The 21,742-nt window shown below is 40.3% G+C and overlaps 2 protein-coding genes across 2 annotated transcripts; both read right to left on the reverse strand.

Annotated features, from left to right (window-relative positions):
- Positions 1–12,437: 12,437 nt before the first annotated feature.
- On the reverse strand, positions 12,438–14,137 carry MELLADRAFT_85035 (uncharacterized protein; the record flags this gene model as incomplete). The annotated part of the gene is made up of 6 exons (XM_007408437.1): positions 12,438–12,771; positions 12,873–13,057; positions 13,123–13,197; positions 13,264–13,348; positions 13,422–13,441; positions 13,526–14,137. The coding sequence occupies 6 exons, from the start codon at positions 14,135–14,137 to the stop codon at positions 12,438–12,440; spliced, it is 1,311 nt and encodes a 436-aa protein (XP_007408499.1).
- Positions 14,138–19,302: 5,165 nt separating this feature from the next.
- On the reverse strand, positions 19,303–21,437 carry MELLADRAFT_105219 (uncharacterized protein; the record flags this gene model as incomplete). Its single annotated transcript, XM_007408436.1, has 3 exons — positions 19,303–19,545; positions 20,151–20,692; positions 20,936–21,437. The coding sequence occupies 3 exons, from the start codon at positions 21,435–21,437 to the stop codon at positions 19,303–19,305; spliced, it is 1,287 nt and encodes a 428-aa protein (XP_007408498.1).
- Positions 21,438–21,742: the final 305 nt, after the last annotated feature.

Raw genomic sequence — 21,742 nt, forward strand, 5'->3', positions numbered from 1 at the left:
ATATCATTGGCCAGGAGGCCATGACACGTTCACTTCTCGAACGTTTCGGGATGACAGACTGCAAGACTGCATCTACTCCATTCCCAGGAGGAACCAAACTAACAAAATCTACTGATGACGAGGCCCGATCCTTCAGCTTACTTAACCTCCCTTATAACAGTGGTGTGGGAAGCCTTATGTACTTGTCTCAATGCACCAGACCAGACATTACTTATGCTGTTGGGTGTCTATCTCAACATCTCAACAAACCATCCCTACGTCACTGGGAAGCTTTCAAGCATGTCTTACGCTATTTGTCGGGCACAATCAACCATTGCATCCATTACAAGAACACATCCTCCACTACTATCTCTAGCAATAATGGTTACACTCTACCAGAGCACTTCGCCGATGCCGATTGGGCAGGCGACAAAAGCACACGACGCTCTACTACGGGATACGTTTTCTTACTCTGTGGTGGCGCTGTAACCTGGAGAAGTCGATTGCAGCAAACTGTTGCAAAATCTTCAACCGAGGCTGAGTACCGTGCCGCTAATGAAGCGGGCGATGAAATGATTTGGCTCGCTAGGTTCATGAAATCGGTAGGACTTCCTCAAGCTACGCCATACCTCTTAAACTGTGACAGCCTTAGCGCTATCGACCTGTCCAAAGACGCGGTGCTTCATGGCCGAACAAAAGCTATAGAAATCCATTTTCACTGGTTACGAGAACAAGTCAACGCGGGCATAATCAAGTTAACACACTGCAAGACGGAAGATATGATAGCCGACATCCTAACCAAGCCCTTGCACCCTGGCCCTTTCAACGACTTTAGGGAGCGTATTGGCTTAAAGCGTGTAGATGAATAGGGGTCTTTTAATTGTGTCGATTGAAGGGGGGTGTTGAAAACTCCAATCGACGAGAAGAGAAAACAGTAGTGTAATCAAATTACTACACAAGAATGGAAGCGACATTCCGCAGACCAGAAAAGACAAACAGCAAGCTTCATTATCAGACAAGCTTCATTATTAGACAAGATACAAGATCATCACTAACATTGCCCCAACCACATTTCATTTCAATTTTTCCTTTCATATATACTATTGTGTGTTTCGAGTACTTCTCTTTTCCCCATCTTTGGGAAGAGAAGTACGTACATTTTCATCTTTCTCACTAAAAATGAATGACAAGTTCGATTAACATTTGTAATTGATACGTTTCTATTCCTACTCTTTATCTTTCAGAACTCGTATCTCTTGCGCTAGTCCAAAGATCAGTTATCAAGCTTGAGATAACTTTAACTAACAAAATCTAACTTGTTATTCTGAACCTGATTATAGGTACTTATTATTATATCTCTATTTCTTTCTTAACTCTATCTAACTATTTGTTCGATGTTATAGGTCAGAAGACCTCACTTAGATTTCTTGTTGGTTGTGTAGCGTGCTTATCAAAGCCACTGTGCTTTTCATTAGGTGAATAAAATTTATAATCTTTGGGAAGAGAAAACTCGTGTCTCTTGCGCTAGTCCAAAGATCAGTTATCAAGCTTGAGATAACTTTAACTAACAAAATCTAACTTGTTATTCTGAACCTGATTATAGGTCAGAAGACCTCACTTAGATTTCTTGTTGGTTGTGTAGCGTGCTTATCAAAGCCACTGTGCTTTTCATTAGGTCAGAAGACCTCACTTAGATTTCTTGTCAGTTGTGTAGCGTGCTTATCAAAGCCACTGTGCTTTTCATTAGGTCAGAAGACCTCACTTAGATTTCTTGTCAGTTGTGTAGCGTGCTTATCAAAGCCACTGTGCTTTTCATTAGCCTTTATATCCCTTACCCGTGATTCAAGACTCTTAGACATTCATAATTTTTAATTCCAAATGGCATTCGAACAAACTCATATATACCCATATGACAAATTATTCTAAAGAATATTCTACTCATGAGTTCGACTATGTTTTGATGAAAACCTTTCAACACATCCATGAGTGTAATATATCTTGCTTTACCTAGGTTAATCAAGACATGTTCAGTTCTAGGTAATGGATATCTATCTGGTTCAGTATAAGTATTGAGTGCTCAAAAATCTCCGCACAGTCTTGATTTACCATTATGCCAAGCAATGATGACCGGCGATGTTATATCTACTTCCTCCGAACTCCCTACTTTTCTGATTACTCCTAGTCTCAAGAGTTCATCAATATGTTTTTCAATTTCTACTCTGTTTCTAGGACTAGCAGGATAAGCAGCTTTCCTCAATATTGGAGGATAAGGTTTTTCTATGGTAAGCTTAATGCTCACTTGATGCTTTTCAATCGTACCTAACTCTTTATCACCTAATCCAAATTGGTCTTTATATTGGATAATCAGGTCAACAAATTTTTGCTTTTCTCTTGCTGTAAGTTTAGGACTGAATTTTACTTCATTGATTTTAGGCATCAAATCATCCTTATTTTCACATGAGACTTTTTCCAATTCCGGTTGGGAATTATCAAGTTCATTAACTATTTCTTTCTTAACTTGTAATCCTGAAAGAATTGGTCTCTGAAGTGGTAACCCAAATTTTTTCTTTTTAACGTCATTTCCAAACGTAAAAAATTTATCCTTACTATGAAAGATATCAATTCCGTACATAGACAAGTGTTCATCTCCTAAAATGAAGTATTTGGTGTGTGAATTCTCCATAACTACAAATTCAGCTTCAATCCGGATACCTCCTTGTTTATGAGGAAATAGGACATCTAATTTGATAATTCCCAAGGGGTATAAACTTCCACTGCAACCTGAGAAATTCATGTTGTTATTGCACGGCATCAACTTCAATTTCCAGTCTGGTACAAGGTTTTCCAAATAGTGATTCCCCACCACTGAGCAAGACGCTCCGCTATCAAGCAGCAGTTCTGCGTCTTGGTTATTCACAATTACTCTGGTTAGACTATGAAAACCTATTGTATGTGCTTTACCTGAAGCTGGTTTACACCCTATCAACTTGGCGTCTGAAATTTGTTTATTACTTTCCTCAAAAGGTGTTATAAGTGGCATTTCTGCTTCAGCTTGAACTTGTGCTATATCCACCGCACTATCAAAGGTGCTTTCAATAGCTGAAACATTCAAATTAGCTGAATGATGAGACTGTGTGTCAGCTACACTTTCACTGTATTCTACAAATTCCATTACAGATCCTGTGTCATCATCAGCTTGATTCTCTATATTCTCTTCAGCTTCAAGCGCGTTGATAGATTTACCTTTTCCTTTACATTCCTTCCAAACATGTGTAGGATCTTTACTACCACACTTATTACACGATTTATTACTTTTTCTCTCAGTAGTAGATGGTTGAGCTCTAGTACTACTTGTCTGAGCCGTGTTGTCAACATTCTTGTTGAAGTAATTGTTTCTGACTGGTATATGTCTTTTTGCTGGTACCATACACTTGACAATTTCTTCAAAGGCTAAAATAAATTCTCTCCAGTTACCTGTAGGTCCAATCCTATTCCTTATTGGAATTTGCATAGTACCTGGAATCATCCATAATATTTTGTTAACAACTTCAGTGCTTGCAGCATCAGGTTTGAAACTTCTGCTCTCTGTTGTTGTTTACTAGCCCACTTTACGCAGTCAGTGTGAAACTCAGGTTTGAATCTGTCTCTCAAAAAGGCTTTCTCCATATTATTTTTCCACTGGCTATTTCCAAATCTATTTTGAATGGCTTCTTTCCATTCTGCCCATGTTCTACTTCTGGGTCCGTCTTCATTCATTTCATCTGAAAGCCATTGTCGTGCAACACCTGTAAATACAATTAATAATTTTGACGTAATCAAAATATCTGGCATCATCATTTTAACTGGTACTTTTTCTACCCAATCTATAAATTCTTGGTGATTGTACTTGCCTTCTCCACTGAAAGTTGGCCAATCCTTAGCCTGCGGATAAGATTTTCGCAGTTCTTTTTGAATTTCAGCTTGCCTCAACAGTTCTGCAGTTGTCTGTAATTCCTCAATTGAGCTTCCTCTTCTATATTGAACATTTTCAATATGAGGTTCAACGAAGGAAGTACTTGCAATTGGTGCTGTAGTTTCTCTCCTAGGAGGACTCTGTACTACGTCTGGTTGTCTCATATGTGGTGGCTTCATTCTCAAAAAAGATTTATCTTGCTTTTTCGAATTACCCACTACATGTCTCCTGTTCAGTTGTTCAAAATTTTGGACAACTGTTCCTACTCTGTTAAATGATGGAGTTGCCTCTGGTTGCAACACAGGTGGATTGTGTTGATTATTCATATTCAACAGAAGTTGATGAATTTGGTCCAACTTGTCATCTGTTCTTTGTTGATATTGCAATTGTTGATTTTGGTTATTTGAAATTTCATCAGTCAATTTATGTAGTTTTTCTTCTAAATCATGGTATGTATTGCTGATGTTGGTATACAAAGTATCATACAATTTTTGATGAATATCTTCAATTAAACTTGTCATAACTAAAACACTCATTTTTTCCTCCTGCTCACTTTCTCTCTCTTCTTCACAAAGACTTGCTTTGGCTTTGCCTTTCATCTCACGATTTCTTTCTCTCAGATGGTCTTCTAATAGTGTTTTAACTTCAACCAAGTTTTCATTTATCACATTAAAAGAAGAAAAAGAAACATAATTTTTTTCTGTTTTACTATTTTGAATAAGTTCAGAGAAAGATGAATCAGAGGGAAAAATAGAAAACAATTTTTTATTTATTTTTGTAAAATTATCTAAGTTCTTTTTACCAAGATCATAAAGTGTTTTATATTGTTGATCTGAACATTGATTAAGATGAAATTTTTTTGAAAATAAATCACTAAAGTTTTTACCATCAGACTTAATACTTTCTTTTGAGTAAAGAAACATGCTTTCCAGATTCCTGTTGATAGCATTTAAGTACTGTCCAAAAGCATCATTAAAGTCAGCATTTCTAGATGAATGACTTTCTAAAAAATTAAGATGATGAAAGAGCTCATTCATGAAAGGAATGATAAACTCATCCTGAGTAATTTGAGAGAACTTACTTAGGATTGCTCGCTCTTGAGTGTTCAGTAAGGTTGATGACGATTTCGATTCTTCCAACCTCGATAGTTTTGATTGGAACTCTGTTCCTCTTGAAGGAGTTCGCGGCCGATGATCGCTTGTGATCGGAAGTAACCTCTGAAATCGTCCCGGAGAGAACCTTTCCGGCTGTTGTTGTTGTAATGAGGGGAGTGGTTTTGGGGTTGGCTCGTCGTCGAGTTGCTGGCTGACTGCTGAGGAGTGTCCCGTTGAGGTTCCGCCGCTCGAAGGCCGAAAAAGTGGATCGACTGAGCTCAAGGATCCCAGCTGTCGGTACCTTTCCACAGGTATTTTTGAATCTCTTGGAGAATCGTGGTATCCTTGATCTGATACTTGCTTGTCAGCTCCTTCCATACTTCCCTGCCTCCCAACACCGAGTCCTTCAGCATCTTCTTTTGCTTCTTGTTGTTGTTCACTACTAGGCGAGCGTTCTCCCACTTGGTGTAGTTGAGGCGGAGTTCCTGCCACTTCATGTGCCAGGCTTCCGTCCTCGCGAACTGCTCCTGATAATACAGGTAAGTTAGCAATCGCATTATTGGTATCAATTGATAACGGATTCAGAGCTAACTTACTGGGGTTGGTTCTGACTGTTCCCTGTGATTCAGTTCCTTTCCTTTGGGCTGAGATGGAGGTCGCTGGTCGCCTTCCTCTTCCTCCTCCATCCTGTCGCTGCTTCGATCCGCCGGAGCCTGACTCCCAGTTTCCATATCGGTCTGGGTTTGTTCGGCTGCGACGAGGGAGAGGGGGTGGGATATAATCGGACATCCAATAATAAAAAAAACGAGAAAGAAAGAAAAAAAAATTATAAGTCTTTTTTTTCTTTTTTCTGAAGTGGTTTCTTTCACGAAAGAGAGAAAGAGACAAAAAAAATAAAGTGTACAAAAAGGGAAAGAAGAATCAAGACTTAGATTCGAACTTACCTTCTTTTAAATCAGATTTTCGTGCCCAAAACACAAAATCACCTTTTTGTTGTTTAACAAAACCTTCAAGACTTTCTTGTGGAGCTACTGATAGAAATCGATCTGGGGTAGCTGTCCGGTCTGATCGACTAGGACTGCCTGGGTGTTTGGGCGTGTTCACTACCGAAAAGGGTTGAAAATCAGTCGCTATTGAAAGTTTGCGATCCTTTTGGTCGATCTCGTCGATTTCTGAGTGTTCTTGACTCAAGGAAGGTAAGCTTTCATCCAAGTTTTCTAGATTCACTACTAATCAGTATAATGAAGGTAGGAAAAACAAGAATTAAAGAAGAGGAGATATTGAAATGTAAGTATCTACTATTCTCTTCTAGTTCTGATTGAAACTAAAACTTAGAAATAACTTACTGGTATTAGGTTCCGATCGAATGCCTCCAACTGGTCTGAAGACTTGTGAAATCAGGTAAATACCGTTACGACAATCTGTAATAATAGTGTAGACGTGACACGTTAAAAAAAATCAGATATTATTGTTGAAGACTTTGTTATGAAGTTGTGAGTCAATCTCTTACTGAATAGCTTGATGAAACGCCCTTCTTGATATATAGTTCGAGAAGATGTGTTGAAAGTTAAAGGATAGGCTGAGAACGATGATCGCCCCTTGTTTCTCTGTCAAACGTTAAATGAAGGAATAAGATGGAAAGGAAAACACAGAATAATATGATCAATCGTTAGCTTAGCGAACTATCGATACTTCAACAGAATCGAGTAAAAAAAACTAACTCGATTTCTTGCTGACTTGTCTTTTATATTAGATCTAAAGATCTTCGATGGAATTAACACTAATTTAAAAAAAAAACAAAAAGGATCAAGCAAGGAATGAAAAAATAAATCAGTTTCTAAAGAATATCTTTCTTTAAGTGATTCTTCGTGAGTTCTTTGATCTTCTAAATAAAAGAATCCAACTCGTACTGATCGATCTTCCTTCTTGCTGTTTGGTCAAGGTCCCGGTGGCGTGATCTTTCAATTGAATTGAATGGAGTTTGATTGAGGTGGAAGGGTATGTGGTGGTAGCAGTACAGAATTGAAATTCGAGGGAAGTTGAATTTCAATTCCTGTACTGTTGTGGCTGTCGGACCACGCACGGGGCTTTGGGTAATTACCGCGTGTGTACAGTCACTTGACTGTACTGTAATGTATGTATATGTAATATGTGTAAGCCACGAGTTTGGCCAATTACACAACAAATTTGAGGCTTTATAGATACAATTCAACTATGAATTGTATGTAATAAAGTTTCCTGTGGATCAACTATTGATCCTACTTTTGGAAAAAAATAAAAAAAATAAAAAAAATCCGAAAATCAGGGGGGGAAAAGAATTATTTCTTTCCTCCAGGCTATTATCCTAAAAAAGTAAATTGCTTAGCTGCTCTCAGTTTTTACAATAAAAGGTTGATAAAAAATTCTAAAAAATTCTAGAAATATGTTTTTGTATTTTTAAGTTCTTTTGAAAAAGGTTTGAGTTGGTCACACACTCAAAAAAAAAAAGAAAAGTTTCTAAAAACCCGGATGAGGCCCCCAAATGTGAGCTACTAGCTTCTTTTAGGCTAGCAAATCACTAAAGAAAAGGTATAAAATTGTAGGGATTATGATCTACAAGGTTTAAGGGCGGAGAAATAAGGTTCAAGCTCCATACTTGTAACAAACAAGTATAGACTGCAGTTAGAGGACCTTTAAAGAAAGGTTTTTCAGGGATTGGGGGGGGGTTTTTACTATTATTAATAGTAGAAACCGTGCACTGAATCTTCAGTGACTTACACTTAATCAATTATCTTTCTGCTAGAGATAAATTGATTAAGAACACTAATTTCTTTTATAGTGTTTTAGTACTTTACACTCTGACTAATACAGGTACTACGCAGGTTTAAAGTTTCTTGATCTGATTAAATCCCAAATCAGATCAAGCAGCACTTAAGGACTACCTCCTTTATAGTTTGATTCCACGAATGGTAATCAACAACTATTACAAAACTGTGACTAAGACCAGTCACAGTAAATTGAGGAAATAAGAACCACAAGACAAATTAACAATCACAAATAAGATAGTAAAGTTTCACTTTACTGAAAGCTTATAATCTAGTTGGTGATGGGGTTTTATTGTATAATAAAAGTGTTAAAGATGTAATGTGATGATGATTCTGAATTTCGCATATTCAAGGTTTTTATAGTCTGAAGTTTGAAAATCCTATGCGCACAATTTGTGGTTCCAAGGTTAGGTTTATACTACATATTAGTATTGAGCTATCTGATTGGCTACATACCTGTTACATGTGTGTAATGTATGTAATCTTTTAGGAAATGTAAAGTCGTGTACTCACACAGTCTTTTACATAAGTTCTACATGTGTTACATATGTTCATTCATATGTAATTTGACTCTTGAAACTGAGTCTGAGTTGTAATTATTGTTTTTTTAATGTTTTCTTATTGTTATTTGTCAGCCTATGGTACTATGGTTCAGTACTCAGGGCTGACAGTTGCAGACAGCGGTAATCACAAGGGCAAATCTGAGCTTGAAGAATATCTGAAGGGGGAAAGTCCAATCCTCAAGGGACAAACTCCGTTGACTTGGTGGAGGGTCAGTGTATTTCATTTTTTTGTACTAACATCACATTGTCATATTCTAATGTTGTTCTTTTACAGGAATATCAACACCAATTTCCAATTCTTGCTCAACTCGCCTGCGATTACCTTTCAGTTTCTGCCACGTCGTGTGCCTGCACAAGGATGTTTTCTGCGGCCGCGGACATCTGCACCCCTTCACGAGGTGGGATGCTCCCTAAGACGATGACGCGTCTAGTGGGTTCTCAGGCTTGGCTAAAGGAGGATGTTGTACCGGACGGGGATTTTGCAGAAGCAGCAAAATATCTTCAAGCCTATATTGACAGTGTTGCAAAAAAGAAAAAAAAGTAATCTCTGTTCTACTTTTCTATTCCTTTCTTTCATTCTTTATCTTCTACCTAAAACAAAATTTGTTTTAGCTGGCGGGTTTCTTTATGGGGTGTAAGAAATTTGCGGTCATCAATTTGCAGTCTTCCATGACCGCAAAGGCTGATGTCCGCAAAAGTCAATTAATCCCGGGGCAAAGTTAAATTTTACGATCATTCCAATTTTTCCAAAGCTCGCAAAAAAAATTGATGTAAAATAATGACCGTAAAATTGGGCCACAGGTGTCAAATTATTTATTTTTACGGTCATGAGTTTGCGGACATTAATGTACGTAAACAATAATACTCGTAAAAGTGTAAACTTTTGGGGTAAAGTTGAGTTTTGCGACCAATGTTTTGCAGTGTACAAAGACCGTAAAAAACTTTCCGAAATATAGATTGCAAAAGTGAAAATTATCATTTTTAAAATGTAATTTTGCGATCCAAACTTTACGTTCAAAAAAATAAAAGTAATTCATTACGAGCACGAAAACAGCTTGAACAAAATGCAAGAAAAAGTGACCAGCGAGAAAAAGAAATGAGGATGGAAACTTTAAAGAAAGTCAAGAAGGTAACACACACAAATGTAGCTCGAAGGAGTGACTAGAAGATGAATACCAATTACGCTTGACAATAGGAGTGAGACTCAATAGAACAAAAAAAGACTAAAAAGAGACTTGAAAGAGAAACTTGAAAGAGTGACGAGAAAATAAAGAAAAATTATCGAGTAACCTACGCTATTACGTTCTCTTGCGTTTTGTACGCTTTGACTTCCGTGGTGCAATACTTTGACCCTCATCACCTTCTTCGGCGGCCTCCAACACCTCATCATCATCCTCCTCCTCTTCCACAATGGCCCATCCTTTCCAACCTTTCGCCTTTTTGGCTCCTTTAACTAAAACCCCTTCTTCTTTCTCTTCACATATCTTCCTTTTCCTGGTTGTCTTATTAACTGTTTCCTTTTTAACTATAAGAAATAAAGAAGAACATACATAAGAACATAAGAATCAATGACTGCAGAATTGATATCTGAATAAAACAATCGAAGTGCTCACCTGGTTGTGGACTCTCCTTCTTTGATTTCTTTGATATCCTCTTCCTCTTTGGCAGAGGAACTTCGTCATCTTCATATTTGTTTTCTTCTTTCTTGGTTTCTACAAGAAATAAATGAAGAACATACATAAGAACATAAGAATCAATGACTGCAGAAATGATATCTGAATAAAACAATTGAATTGCTCACCTGGTTGTGGACTCTCCTTCTTTGATTTCTTTGATATTCTCTTCTTCTTCGGCAGAGGAACTTCGTCATCTTCATATTCGTTTTCTTCTTTCTTGGTTTCTACAAGAAATAAATTCATACTGATTGTAAACAATAGGTAAAGCAAACCAACCAAATAAAGACTCACCTGTTTCACGTAGCTTGGTCTTCAGCTTTGCCAAAGGAGGAGCGTCAATTTCTATATAATAGAAATAGATGGCAACATCTCAATAAACAAGAATCTAGTACATTGCAAAAGAAAGAAATCACACACCTTCTGCGTCATCGGTATGTTCTTTTTCCTCACAAATTGGTTGTGAAAAAGGTTGGACAATTACGTTATTTTTACCCAGAGACCTGCTTATCTTCGTGTTTGCATCATTGGAGATAGAAGCTTCTTTATCTGTAGGAGCTTGCGAATACATCACCCATGATGTATTTGCTATTTGACCCCCAATCACTTCCACATCACTTGACAGAAACGTCGCTATTCCTGCATTTTCCAAATCATTGTGGCCCCATACCCCGGTCAGGTTTCCTACTGTACGTACCACTTGACACCAATAATGTTCACCATTCCAAAAACCTCGTGCTCGCATTAAGTAGATAGTTCCGTCGAGTATCATTTCGTATGGTAAGTTACACTCTCTCATCATCTTGAAGGCTTTGGAGCGATTTGTTCCATGTAGGTAGGCAATGTCAACTTGGATATGGAGATGAGGAGGTGGAGGATTGAGGTGAAGTCGTGAGTGGAATTCCTTGTAAGGCTGGGCATGAGGATTCGTCGTGGTCTTGCAGCTTTTACAATACCAATTTGAACCTTGATAGCTACCTGTGGTAGCCCAATCATGTAGGATCTGGGGTGTTTCAGAATAAGATTCATCACCGTTGTAATTCTCGTGCAATAAAATGATAGTGTTGAGATGTGATACTTCTACTAAGACATGATCTTCGCTTTTGGACATGTGTATGTGCGTTTGAGGTCAACACGAAACAAAGTTTGTGTGATTGCTGGAGAGGCTGGCTCCTTAGGTCGTGTTTCCCGATCAAAAATACCGCTGAAGTATTGGTCAGCAGAGGAGTATCTGTCCGGAAGGAAACTTCCAGGACATTGTTGTTGAATAGCTGTGTGGAGACTATTTTGGCCATTAGAAAGGATGCTACAAATTTTACCTGCCTGACCCATTTCCCAGGTGGACCTTGACGAAAAAACTTCAATAGTTTCGCAAAGATATGATCTGATTTTCCTGAAGACTTGGTGTACCACAACGCCGTATGAATGGCATACAAGCATTCAGTCATGGCATCAAGCCAACACCTGAATTGACGACCAGGAGTTGAGGAAGCATAAAATCCAGGGTACGTAGTGACCGGGTTCCGGTCCACATTCACGGAACCTTTAGGACGTCCAAGCTTCTTGCTACGTCCTAGCAATGCATCAGTCGTATCCGGGGGTCTTCCATCGTTCTTAGCTTCGCGCTGTTTTCGAGATTTCTTGGTCCAGCCAAGAACTTGTGCTACTTTCTTGTAGTTCTTAGCCTCATCCCCATACACTATTGCCACACCGCAAAGCCTGTCCTCATGGTCCCTTTCAAGACAGGCCACCAAGGCATACAGCTGCACGATACCAATCTGAATGGAGCAGTTTCCTTTGCTGTGAAGGAAAAAAAGCAATTCAATGATTAATTCAAAAGCTTACAAAGAAAAATCAAAAACATACGCTATCATGTAATACACATGATGCATCGATTCTTGTGCATTCGTTGTTGACGGCATGATGTCATCGCAAAGGCTATCGTCGTCAAGTTGCTTTTGTCGTGATTTGAAAAGCATTGACTTTATGTCGGATGCTTTCCACCATTCAAGCCACCGTTTGGCTTTTGGGAACTGCTTAATCATTTTTTTTAACTTCTCATCAAAAGTTAAACTACCTGGCCGGTCTAGTTTTAAAAGTGAAGATGCTTGCGCTTGAAATGAATCCTGTAAATTCAAATATAAAAATATCAGCAATATGAAATACAAATGGAATTGTAATAATTAAACACATACCTCATCCTTTTCAGGTATAATTGCTCGGTTGCGCTTGACCCGAGTGACTTGAGCTCAAAAATGTTCATGACAACCTTGAAGTTTGGAAAGTGCCACTGCCGGATCAGTCTCCTTAAAAACCTTCATGTACGCTTTGACAAATCCGTTCTTTTGGGCCAATGAAAAGTCGACTACCTGTCAAACCAGCGTATCACGTTCCTTGACGGTTATTTCGGCATGCTTGAATTGTTTCATCAGGGTACTGAAGTGTGCGGCGTAGTGATTTTCCGTCATGCCTTTCAGCCAAGTCAAAAGAATTGGGATCCATCGTCGCAGATCCTCGTGATACATAGAAGTTGATAAAAGATAACCGTTTTTGAAAAACTTGTATGTTACGTCTGAGAGGAGACCGCCACCATAGACCCTGTTGTCCTCGTCTCGAGCCATCAGCTGCTGATGCATCCAATCCGTTTGAAAGGTCATGTGCATGTTCACACGCTTCATAGAACATGATACAACGTTCAAACCGCGCCTGAAGCCAGAATTAAACCAGGAAGACCAAAAATAAGTGGCAGAATATATATAAGTATCGTAATCACAAAGAATATAATTATCTTGAAATAGAAAACATACTCAGACCAGTGATACATGTCCATAATGAAGTTGTCTGCCGCTCCTGGAACACTCTTTTTGGGGATAACACCTGCTTCCCCAAGGAGCTTACGTCGATAGTAACCAGTCCGATGTAGGTTGCCAAAACCTGCATGGATGTTGCTAGCGGTAACAATTTCCTTCTTGCCCGCAGGAGCTCGTCCGACCTTGCAATCAAATAATTATTAGTAATCTTTTGAAATGGTGCAGAATGAAATGAATTCGAGTGTACCTTGTGTCGTAATGGTCCCACATCAGGGTTTTCAACTACCCGTTTGGCAAACTTGGCCAAAGACAACTTGTCCGGCTTGCCACGTCGAGGCCATCAATGGTTATGGATCCCAGAGTGGTGTATGATGCCCCAGCCGCTGACATGTTCGTCCAACCGGCATAAGGTGTCATTACATTCAATATATTGAAGTTCCTCAGTACACCTTGCAGCAGGACATTTCTGAGGTCTAAATCCATATGAGAGCGATAATGGTCAGAACTATCATCTTTTTCAAAATATTGATACTTTGAAATACTAACTTGCTCATCCATTCTGCTCTCTTGGGGGCTGCTGTTGGCGGTGATCCAAGATAATCGCAACCAAGACTCTTGCAGACTATGACCCCTAGACAGCTATATCTGACTGTTCGCCAGTCACCTGGGCCTTTGCTTTTGCCACCAGCCGATGTATAAGTGAATCCAAAAGTCCCCCAGTTGGTGAACTTTTGCTCGGCTGATAGTCGAAGAAAGACAGTGTTTCCATTTGTGAATAATGGATAACCTTTGTCGTCAAGGGTAGTGTTGTCATCTATGAATGTTTCGAAAGATGGACGGTCCAAGGGTAGCCTGAAGGTTTTCTTAACTTTGATAGCCACCTTCTGACCCTTTGTCGAATTGGTAGAAATGGAGGATTTCTTTCCCTGAGACTGTAATGGCGGAGAAGTAAGAGGAGGTTTTCCCTTGGTCGAATTTGTAGAATTGGATGATTTGTTTCCCTGAGACTGTAACGGAGGAGAAGTAACAAGATTTTTCGAAGCAAGATAAGGTTTTTCATCTTTGAATTCAACTTCTTCAACTTCTTCATCTTCTTCATCTTTGTATACATCTTGTTCATCTTCTTCGTCTTTGTCTTCGTATACAACTTGTTCATCTTCTTCGTCTTCGTATACATCTTTTTCATAAATTTCAGGCTCAGAGTCACTGATATGTGAATATCGATCTCCTTCAGAGTTGCTACAGTAAGATGGGTCACTCATGTTGGTGAACGTAAATGTTATTGATTAAATTCTTGATAGTAATGATTAAAGGTCAATTGGGTATTATTGATAAAGCAAAACTGATCAAAATGTGGAATTAAACGGTAGAAACTGATTGAAAGGTGGAAATAAATGATAATTGAGATTAATGAGGAATTGAATTATGATGTGGTTATTGTTGAGGTTGATTGGTTAGAGAGAGAGAGATATGTAAGATTATTCTGATAAAGAGATGATGTTGTTGAACTAGCAAAACGAAATGATCGTTTCTAAACAAATTGATCAGTTGAAAGCTCGAAAAGATCTTTCTTTCTTCATCATGAGGGCTAGTCATTATGACACCCCTTTCCTCTCGTTTCGCTATCTGTCAATCCTTGGCTTTGGATCGGTAATATTTCATCAATCCGTCGGATTGGTAGTGATTGCTTTCTTCATCAATCCGATTGGATTGGTAATTATCTGCTTTGATCGCAAATTTGAACATTTCGTGCGAAATGATTGACTTTTCAGGTTATTGTTTTGCGATGCTTTGAAATGACTGTGAGACTTGGCCTGTGAAAGTATCGATTAGAGGCGATTTATGTACTTTTGCAAGGATTTTTATTTGCAATCAAAATGTGTCGCGAAGTTTAGGTTGCAAAATTATATAATGTATGTACAGGGATGTAAATTTCAGGTGATCTTTTTGCGACTGTATTTTTTGCGATCATTCTGAATTAGGGTTCAACTGTAAAAATATGATTTGCCCCGGGATAAATTGACTTTTACGGACATCAGTCTTTCCGGTCTTTAATGACCGCAAAGTGATGATCGCAAATTTCTACGATCCCTTTCTTTATATTTGTCTTCTTTATACTATTTCTGCGGAATTTAATACATCTTTCTCCGCAGTAAAGCCCGCAATATTGCGCTTTAGCGCAATATTGTGGCAATATTGCGAAAATATTGTGATTTTGCCGCACCGCAACCCCGAGAGAAAAAATTATACAAAAAATGTGGTACATTGCGCAGAAAGCGCAGTGCAATGGAATATGGAGTTATTTTGTTGCGTTGCGCTGCGGTTGCGCTATCGCCTGAAGCACATTTCAAAGACCGCTTTCGACATATTTTACAGCAAAAATGGTAGCGGAGCTCTAGCTGAATGACTTTATCACTTATATTCACGTATAGCATAGTTCTTTCGAAGATGGAACAGAAGATAAGGATAATTGGTTAACACAAACCCTTATCCAATTACTCGTGAGGTGTGTTAGGAGATAGCGGCTTACAATTGCGGCCTTTGATAAAGTTAATTCTTAACCGAATTGAGATTATCATACTCTAGGGAGATACTTAGGAGAATGTCTCCTAGGAAGTTCCTTCTCGAGAACTGTCCTACCACTATCCCGTCAAATACCATCTTTCTAGAACAGCATCCTACTAGGTTGTGGTTTGGGGTGGGTCCCAGGAGTTGGGGGTATGGGGTATCAGGTTCCTTCCTTTCCCCCATCCCGACCCCCGCGACGTGAGGACAGCGCCTGAGAAGTTCGACTTCTCAACCCCATCACTCACGGAAGGTAGAGCCGTGAGCCTGAGAAGTCTAACTCCCAAACTCAACTGACGTGAGTGCTATCTCACCGCTCTCCGACTCCTCCACCTCCGATCTGAAGCCGCTCGTCGGCTTAACCTTAACCATGTCTATATTCAGAGCATTGTATACATTCAATTCCATGTGTTCTCACTTACGGGGCGCTCATGATTTTCAATTGATGTCAAATCAATTGTCGTAATTACTGAACTACTTTTCAACAAGGTTCAAACTTTATTTCTTTTCTAATCCTCGTCAAAGTTTCAATTCCTTTAATAATTTTACCGTCTCTTTTAATTCCTTGTCATCGAATTTTCTCAGGTAAATCTTATAAGCATCTGATGACCATCTTCCCAGCCTCTTCACTTCTTCTCGCGTCGCTCCCAAGTTCCACCTCAATGACGCTCCCCCTATCCTGAAGGAGTGGCCGTACAATCTTCTCTTGTTTGCTGGTCTATTCAAATTCCAAATTTCTCTGTACCTTTCAATTAACTTAGTTTTTCTGAATACCAACCCTTTCCCGTCTTGTCTGTTTATCGCAAACACCTGATCTGTTGGTTTCCTTGATCTGAAATCGTACAATAGCTTCAAGGCCCTTACCGGGTCGATGCAAGATTTTTGGTCCTGTAAGTGAATATAATGTATTTCTCCTGGTTTGGCAGTTTTCAATCGGTGTAAGGCTAAGCTGACGTAAGAACCATTCGGTCCCCATTCTACTTCGTCCCACGTTGGTAGCCAGGCTTTGGGATCGTCAGACACCAATTCCCCCAGTCTTGCACACCCCCAAAAGGCCACTAAGGCGATTGTCGTCGCCACCAAGTCTTCCTCCACCTCCATGTTTCCTACCCTCGCCAACTGAACTAGATCGGCTATCATGACTGGAGGTCTCTTCTTTTCAATTTCCTTGTGTTTCAATTTGATGATTCTAGTCGCCTTCAAAAGCTTTGACACTGCCAGCTCTGAACCGATTGGATACTTGCATTTATGGAACAAGTGCCATGCTTTTATCCCAGCTAAGTAAGTCAAAATCGTTGTTGATTTCACGGATTCATCGTCTTCTGCCTTCGAGACCCCTTTCATTGATGCCCATACCACATATTTCTCTACCAATTCTTCTGAAATAGGTAACAAGTCTTTCTTTTCCACCTTTTTTACGTCTGCAAATCTTAACAACTTCACTATCCCCAAATTATAATGCTTCAATGTACCTTCGACCCAAGCTCCTCTTAGAAAATGCATTTGTACCTCATCAACATCCGATTTATCGACTCCAGGCGCATTCTTTTTGAAACATCCAAACGGCTTTGTCGCTCTCAATACCGACTCGAAGGATTTTAAGTCTTTTTTCCCTAAGTCTTTCGTTGCTTTCCTCGGCATCACGTTTCCAAGATTATCAAAGTGTTAGCTGGTCGTTCGTCGGTTGAGGTAGCAACACCTGGTGTAGTAATTCTTGGAGATCAGTAGGTATTTCGATCTTGATCTCATCCATCTCTAGTCTTCCAGCTAAAATACCTCTCAACAGCCCATCTGCAAGGTTATTCTTGGATGCTACACGTTTCTCTTTAACGTTACAACCTAATATTGTGAGTAGGTGCTGAATGCGTTTCATCTCCTCATTTACCCTTTCGGACTGGCACTACTTTTGCCAACGCCATGAGCCCCAGTCTGATTGTGACTGTTTCCGCCCACGCAATGTTGCGTTTACCGGTAGTCAGACCTTTTACTAGCCAGTCTTCATTCCATGCAAAACATGCCCAGTTCCGACCAATCAGAACCCCGATCCTAAGATTTGTAATATGATGGACAATCAGCTCTCTTCAACTTCGCCACAGGTGTCCTGTTTCTCTATTTTCACTTACCCGTAAGTCGACGAAGCATCCCCTACCCAGTCCACTACTTCCGGGACCTTGCTAGGTTACGGTACTAATGTGCATGATTCAAATGTTTCTAAACAGATCTTCCATTCCATCAGATCTGTTAATACATCCGTTGGAGTGAACCTCTTTGCTCCCAGGTTTTTCCACGACTTCAGCCATCTATAGAAGGAGCATAGGTAGGCCGCCATGTGCGGTACAATGTGTATCGTGTGTCCTAGTCTCCCTAAGAACCTTTCCACTTGGTCGAATTTCCAGTCTTTTGTTGGGTCCAGATAACGGTTAACTTGTGTAAGTCTCTCATCTATTTTCTCTTGAGGCAATCTTACTGAGTGTTTTCTCCCGTTCCAGATGAACCCTAGGAACTTCTGTTCCTCAGCGAAGTCTCGGTTTTTCTTCGCGCTTGTCTTTACACCCATTCCATCACTCAACTCTATTATGTGTTGTAGTTCGACCTTGTCGCCTGGGCGTTTAACACTAGGCTATCGTCCACCCACCTGAAAACCTTCGGTATTCCCAACAAACTCACAATGATCGTCTTCCACGTTTCAGCCGCCGCTCCGAACACTCCACAGCTTGCTACCCCTCCGAACCCTACCGCCAAATCCACCCATATTCTACCTTCGAAGTCCATCACGCATAGGAATCGTCGTTGGGAAGGATGCAGGCCTAATTGTTGGTAAGCCTTACTCCAGTCTACCAACGCTAGTTCCCATTCTCCTGGATTATCACATGAGAATTTTGCTACCATCCTGAAGTCATCCCAGTTAGTCTGGTAATTCTTCTTATCTACAAACGAGTTTACTGATGGTATTCCAGGCTTGTTTTTTGGGTAAGACAGATCATATATCAACCTTACTGATCCGTCTCCATTAATTGAACTGCCCATTGGGTTCATTCTAAAGAAACCAAACTTTTGGTAGACCTCTTCGTGAGTAAATGGTCCTATTATCCTTCTTTCTCTTGCCTCTTTCGCTAACGTATTCTTTATCTCTTGTTTTACGTCTTCAGCTGATTCGTGATTTGGTGGGGTATACCACTTCATGTCTCCTATTGCATGCTGTGGTATTCCTAAACAAAAGCCTTCGGTAAATCCTTCCGTGACATAAGGTATGTCATCTTCTAATCCTACCGCTTTCATCAAGTTCTCCCATTCCTTCACGTTCATACCTGTTTCTACCTTCTTTGGCCAGTCGCTCATGACTTTCGCTTTGAAGGTCTTTCTCTGGTTCAACGGTAGTGCTACCTTGACCTTCTCTTCTTCCGAATCATCGGTTCTTCCTTCGCTATCCGAGCTAGTCCTCTCACTATCCGATAGCTCGTTATTTTCAACTCCGGTTTCAACCTCAATCCTACCCTTAGTCAGCTTTCTGCTGCTGTGTGTCTTCAGATTAGGAGTTATCAACTCCGGTTCGGTTCTCTCAGTGGGTCGTCTCTCAAAGGTCTCATGTCTTTGACATTTCGGGCAAGGGCTAAATCGTGCACAGCAATCAAATTCATTGCTTCTCAGACCTTCTACATGACAGCATTCAACTTCACACAAGAGAATCATCCCGTACCGGTCATCCCACGCATCAACCAACCCATTTCAAGTTTTGTTGTAACTGAAATTTCACCGTCAGCGTATCCGTTTCAATCCATTGAAAGAGGTAACCCGGGCAAGGACAAAAAAGTCTCCAAACGTCAGTATCTAACCGGTCCGTCTGCATGTAACCTTCCTTTGCTCACCTATCACCCTTCCCGTAGCCTTTCCCGTTTCCCCTGCTCCCTCTGCTAGAAGACGATGCCTGGTTATTCGCATGCTTCTGGCCTAAGGCTACCCACTCTTTCCCCATACTCTTCTTCTGATAGTACGTTTGGGGCTGAGTATTCGCACCAGATGGTGTCTCCTCTTGGTTGTACCAATGGCCTCTATTCCCACCTCGCTGTTTCCTGTTCTGCCTCCAGTTGGCTTTCGACGAATTGTTCTGTTGGAACTTGGGGTTTTGATTCGTCACTTGCTCCTTCTCCTGACCTGTCCTGAAGTCATATCCAAACTTCTTTTGACCTACTGCGTACGGGTTACATTTAAATTGTAAGTCCCCGGCCATCTGGGCATCACACCTTGCTTCTCTGGCTGCTTCTTCGTCAAGACCGTCCGGTAGAACCACATCGTCTAATTTCCGTTTCTTCTTCCCATTTTCCTCATAAACCACCGATGATCTAACTCTGAACGTGACCGCTCTGATAGCCAAATGATACCTCAACCCGACCATCCAGCACTTATTCTTCCGAGCCAACTTACTATGTCCTTGTGTTTCTCTATGTAGGTTGCATAGTCATCAAATCTGTATCTTTCTTTCGCATAACAATACTCCAATTCACAGGCCAACACAAACTCTCCGTAAGTCATCTGCTTCTCTAACTCTTCCCTCGTCTGATGATGGTTATCCCACCTCTGTTTACCTTCCTTCGTCTTCGCCATTGATTTGTATTTGTCGATGTATGCTGCATCGAAGACTGATAATGGTACGTAGTATTTCATACGTCTAAAGTTTTTCTCCCACTGGGGAGGTAGGTCTGGTAGGTCAACCGCTGACGCCTTAGTGAATCTAAAGGTTACTGGTTTTTCGATCTTTAACCCCTTCCTTTCTTCTCTAGAAGTATCCGACTCGGTTTCGGAATCTTCTTCAGAGTCTTCCTCTCCGCCCAAAGGCTTTCGGTTCCTCTTCTTCGGATTGTTCTCATCTTCTGAGGATGATGATGAAGATGATGATGGTGAAGAGTCGGTGTCTTGTGCTGAAGGTTCGCGAGCTGATCTATTCTTCGCTTTTTCTTTCTCCTCCTTCTCTTTTCTTATCTCTTTCCCCTTCTTCTCTCCTTTTCCCCTTCTTCGCTTCTCCTCCTTCTCTTCTTTCCTCTTCCCCTTTTTCTCTAACTCATCATTCTCCTTCTCCTTCCTCTCCTCTTCTTCTAAGGCTGACTTCTTCCTATACTCTTCTCTTAATGCCTCTAGGTCTTCGTCACTCCAACCTTTGAGTGCATCTACCAACCTGTCCAATAATGGTCGGTTGTCTTGTAACTTCTTCGAGCTGGACCTCCTGAGGTTTCCTGCTGGTTCCCTTCCAGGTATGACTGTTTGAAACAATTCAGAATACATATGTGTATCAGTTTCCAACCTTAGTCACTCATAAGCTACTACGCTTTGCGGAGCTGCCTTGCCTAGAGTGCTACCACAGATTTCTGGAGCGAGGGGTTTGATAACCCCCTTAGGACTAGGACTTTCCTCTTTGATCAGGGGTTTACCCTTTAGGAGCGCTGTGCAGCTCTACTGTGACCGTCCCATTCCTCTAGATTTGTCCAAAGAATATGACTTACTTTGGTCCGCCTCGATCACTGATCTAAGGTTTCTATCTCTTTCTCTACTCCATCCTTCATCCTCTGTTGACGATACTGACGATGATTTCTTCTTTGCTTTTCCTTTCCTTTTCTTTTTCGTCTTTTCCATCACCTCTAACTCTTCTGACTCTGAATCCTCAGTATCAACCTTGTTCAATTCCTCCGGACCTAAGACGGCCTCTTTCATGTCTTCTATTGACTTCTTCATCTTCTCCAACTCTCGAGCGTCTTCCTCTTTCTGACGATCTTCTAATGTTTTCTCAATGAATTCTTTCTTTATCTCCAAGATCGATATCGAGGTGTTGGTTGTCTGTCCTGATGACGTGCCTTGATTGGCCTCTTCTCTTTCGTTCCTCTGATTATCTTCCGTAGCAGTTCCTACCCGCAATTCAGCTCTCCTCCTCCTCATTTCTGCTTGTTCTAACTCCTTCTCCTCTTGAGCCTTCTTCTTTTCTTCCGCTAGCTTTATTGCTTGAATCATGTGGATAGATTTAAATTGTGTCTGTGTATTTGTTTTCTACTTGAGTTGTCTCCACATTCAGCGTGTGAATTTTCAGTTGGTGGTATAAGCTTCTGTAAAGGAATTAGATTTCCCCGCTTCTTATTGAGTTCTTTGATGAATGTATGACTTTTAAAGTTAATTTTTCTAATCCTAAATTTATTTTCTGGTCGTAATTGTTGTTCTCGTCTTGTGAGTTCGGTTATACGATGAGATTACTGTCAGGATTATTAATTGCTACTCAAAAAATTTCTGAAGGATCCCCGCAGTGATCTAGACTCGTTGGA

Source organism: Melampsora larici-populina (genome assembly GCF_000204055.1).
Source record: "Melampsora larici-populina 98AG31 unplaced genomic scaffold MELLAscaffold_12, whole genome shotgun sequence".
NCBI classification, from domain to species: domain Eukaryota; kingdom Fungi; phylum Basidiomycota; class Pucciniomycetes; order Pucciniales; family Melampsoraceae; genus Melampsora; species Melampsora laricis-populina.